This window comes from Sinocyclocheilus anshuiensis, unplaced genomic scaffold (assembly GCF_001515605.1).
Source record: "Sinocyclocheilus anshuiensis isolate Anshui unplaced genomic scaffold, SAMN03320099.WGS_v1.1 scaffold1154, whole genome shotgun sequence".
Lineage (NCBI taxonomy): Eukaryota > Metazoa > Chordata > Actinopteri > Cypriniformes > Cyprinidae > Sinocyclocheilus > Sinocyclocheilus anshuiensis.
The window spans coordinates 1,539,658-1,542,072 of record NW_015542345.1 but is presented as its reverse complement, the minus strand read 5'-3'; the positions used below and the strand labels follow the sequence as shown (position 1 = coordinate 1,542,072).

Genomic DNA, 2,415 nt, shown 5'->3' with positions numbered 1-2,415 from the left:
GATATATATATTATATATATATATATATATAATAAAACATTATAAATATGTTTATGTACTTAGCCCAAAACTTTTGAGCAGTAGTGTAAATTTATATTATTTCATATTTAAATAATACGTTATATTAAAAAAAAAATATATTATATTTAAAAAATAATGTAAACATTTTTATTGTATATAGCATTGTATAAATGAATAGCATATATATAAGCAGACAACATTAAATATCTGCACAACTTCTTTGTTGTCTGTGTTTGATGACATGAAATTTATTTGACCAAACAAGATCAAGTGCAGTGAACTTCTACAGGTATCTCTTCTGCTCTGTTTGTTGGGAGCATACAACACAATGTATGGACCCTGAGACTCAGAACACAGATAAAAAAGGGACAGAAAAGCAAGACAGAGAGAGAGAAAACTCAAATGAAAAAGACTTACCCTGCTGAAAAAGACTTACATATGCTGTGCTCTGGATGCTGGCCCCAAGCATGGGATGCTGGGATGTCAGTGTGCCAACAGGCTTTTTACTACATTTAAGTTTGTCTGGTTGACGGCAAGTCTATGTTGGTCAGCAACAACAGACCAGCATAAAACAGCATGGAAATTCATGCTGGTCCTTTCAGCAGGGAAAAGTGCAAAAGAGAAGGAGTGTAACAAGTTGATCCCAGGTTTGTGTGATTGCTCCAATTTACAGCTCTGAGCTAGTTCACCCCACTAAAGCCCATTCTTCCCATACGTGCATGAGTGTACCTGATGTCTGCCCCCCAGTCTCATGGCTAGCTCCTGTTTGGTCCTGGTGTAACGTTCTCTCAGTCGTCGAACATCAGGGGAGAGCTACATGTATCATCACGGCAACAATGCAGGCCATGGGTGAGAGCGCAATAACATGGCAACATGGAGGAGAGGAAGGAATGAAGGGGTAAGCATAAAAGTGAGGGAAACGAAGTGATGAGTGCAAGGCAAAATCAGGATCAACCACAAAAGCATATGCAAGAGAAATGACTGGAATCAGGGGCATGGCTTAATTTTTAAGTCAAAGCAGTGTTGGATAGACAGAGGAAGATTAGATTATGACAAAACGTGCACCCTCGCTAATGTGAATCTCAGACAAGCACCTACTCATTTCCAAAACAAAGCCACAGGCTGCATCCAAAACGGAGGTAGGAAGGCATCACATCCAAATCCAATGTTTGTGAAACATGCTGTCGAATAATATGCTTCCATCTGATCTGTTTTCAAAGAATGAAACTAGGCTGCCTTCAGTGCCTCTGTTATCCCTGAATATTGTGTGTGCAGTTCCGCAATTAGATGATGGAACATTTGGAAAAAAAAAAAACTGGAAAACTATTTAAAACAAAAAAGAAGTTATATATTACCATGCATTTATTTAATCAAAAATACAGTAAAATGGTGAAGTATTATTACAGATTAAAGAAGGGCTATCAATAGATTAACATTTTTAATCAGATTAATCACACCCTTTTTGTACACACTTATGAAATGAAGCATACAAGATTTAGCTTGTTTAAGATGTTTGTTTTGTCATCATATCTATCATATCTATTGCTATATCCAGCAGAGATGTCTTTCCAAAAAAAGGACACTTGGAGACTCCAAAAGGACACCAAAGAACCAAATTATAAGTAGTCCAACTGATAAATTTATGCACAGATTAAAAATGTGTATACTAGTGAGGGACTGCCGCCTGGGCAAAGTGTTTTCCATACCAGTGTGACCTCATGAACGTGTAAGGGCAGATAACACAGTGCACACTGAATTCAAATTTGCAGCAATATAGAGCAGTGGAAAAGTGTGGCAGTTACACCCAGCGTTAGTAGAGATTAGGCAAGTGCTGGCCAACACTGCACTCTTGTGGTGGCAAAGCACACAGCAACCCTCCACAGACCATTAAAGTATCACAAGAACCCGCATCTCAAATAAATCATCAAACCACGTACCAATCAATCAGCCTGCAACCTTGGAGGGTTTAAATCTTTTTACGGCCCTTTGTGGTTTATCATTATGAGGAATGTGAAAATGTGTTAAAATAAATCAGATGTTTGTCGGGATATAATTATTGCAGTTGTGGGGAGTCTTGAATTACACACACACACGCACCTTGCTGCGGGTTGGCGCCCTGTCAGAGTCGGACTGCTCATCATAGCTTTCAAACTCACTTGAGCTCCAGCCATTATTGGGCCCTTGCAAGCCCTCCTCTTTCTGAATGTCCTCATAGATCAAGTCAGCTGACACACAAAGCAAAGCAGGTTTCAGTACAGTCCTGTAAATACCGAAGGACTACCAACAATGATGTGGCGATACAAATATAGCTATATAACACAAAGATGGGTGTTTCTTCAACCACAGGCACTTTAGCCCTTGTAGAATAAAAAAATCTATATATAATTTGATAGT

General features: G+C 38.6%; 1 protein-coding gene across 3 annotated transcripts in view; it reads right to left on the bottom strand.

Annotated features, from left to right (window-relative positions):
* Nucleotides 1–2,415, bottom strand: part of LOC107691316 (rho guanine nucleotide exchange factor 10-like protein) — a 118,990-nt gene that overhangs the window by 101,023 nt on the left and 15,552 nt on the right. For 2 of the 3 annotated variants that reach the window (XM_016489863.1, XM_016489864.1), the window contains exons 6-7: nucleotides 2,119–2,246; nucleotides 751–834 (exon numbers count right to left, since the gene is read on the bottom strand). In XM_016489863.1, the coding sequence (XP_016345349.1) occupies nucleotides 751–834; nucleotides 2,119–2,246 (212 nt within the window). The remainder of the gene's footprint in view (nucleotides 1–750; nucleotides 835–2,118; nucleotides 2,247–2,415) is intronic. The other variant, XM_016489865.1, reaches the window with a different exon arrangement.